Genomic DNA, 576 nt, shown 5'->3' with positions numbered 1-576 from the left:
GGGGTCGGGGTCACACGGGGTTGAGTTTTTTGGTTGCCACAGGTGGATGCGTGGCTGCGAGGCGAGGCTCTGAAGGCCCGGGGCTGCCCCACACCGTGCCTGCAGGAATTCTCCCTCCAGCATGGGGCATCCCCGCAGCTCGCCGTACTCCCCGCTCTGCAGGCACTGCCGCAGGCGCCCCATGCTCCTTGGGGTCCTTCGGAGCTTCAAAATGGCGCCGGGCGGCCGGCCAAAATGGCGGCGAGAAGGTTTGGAGGCCGTTAGCCACGCCCCCTGGCCAATGGCAGCGCGCTGCGCCTCTTATTCCCGCCCCCTGGCCAATGGTAGCGCAAAGCTCCTCTCGTGCCCGCCCCCTTGACCAATGGCAGCTCGAAGTTCCCCTTGACCCCGCCCCCTGGCCAATGACACAGCGCTGTGCCTCTTATTCCCGCCCCCTGGCCAATGGTAGCGCAAAGCTCCTCTCGTGCCCGCCCCTTGACCAATGGCAGCATGGCGAGCCTCTTATTCCTGCCCCCGACCAATGGCAGCTCCTCTTGTCCCCGCCCCGTGGCCAATGGCAGTGCAAAGCACCTCTTG

General features: G+C 66.0%; 1 protein-coding gene across 1 annotated transcript in view; it reads right to left on the bottom strand.

Annotated features, from left to right (window-relative positions):
* The window catches only part of LOC109364566 (protein FAM71E1-like), a 3,202-nt gene extending 2,775 nt beyond the window's left edge, over positions 1–427 (bottom strand). Inside the window, exon 1 of the mRNA XM_019611196.2 lies at positions 100–427. Within this exon, the coding sequence (XP_019466741.1) occupies positions 100–183 (84 nt within the window). The 5' untranslated portion in view covers positions 184–427. The remainder of the gene's footprint in view (positions 1–99) is intronic.
* Between the last annotated feature and the right edge of the window lie 149 nt (positions 428–576).

The sequence above is a fragment of the Meleagris gallopavo genome, unplaced genomic scaffold (genome assembly GCF_000146605.3).
Source record: "Meleagris gallopavo isolate NT-WF06-2002-E0010 breed Aviagen turkey brand Nicholas breeding stock unplaced genomic scaffold, Turkey_5.1 ChrUn_random_7180001870170, whole genome shotgun sequence".
Lineage (NCBI taxonomy): Eukaryota > Metazoa > Chordata > Aves > Galliformes > Phasianidae > Meleagris > Meleagris gallopavo.
This window is presented reverse-complemented; position numbering and strand designations above follow the sequence as displayed.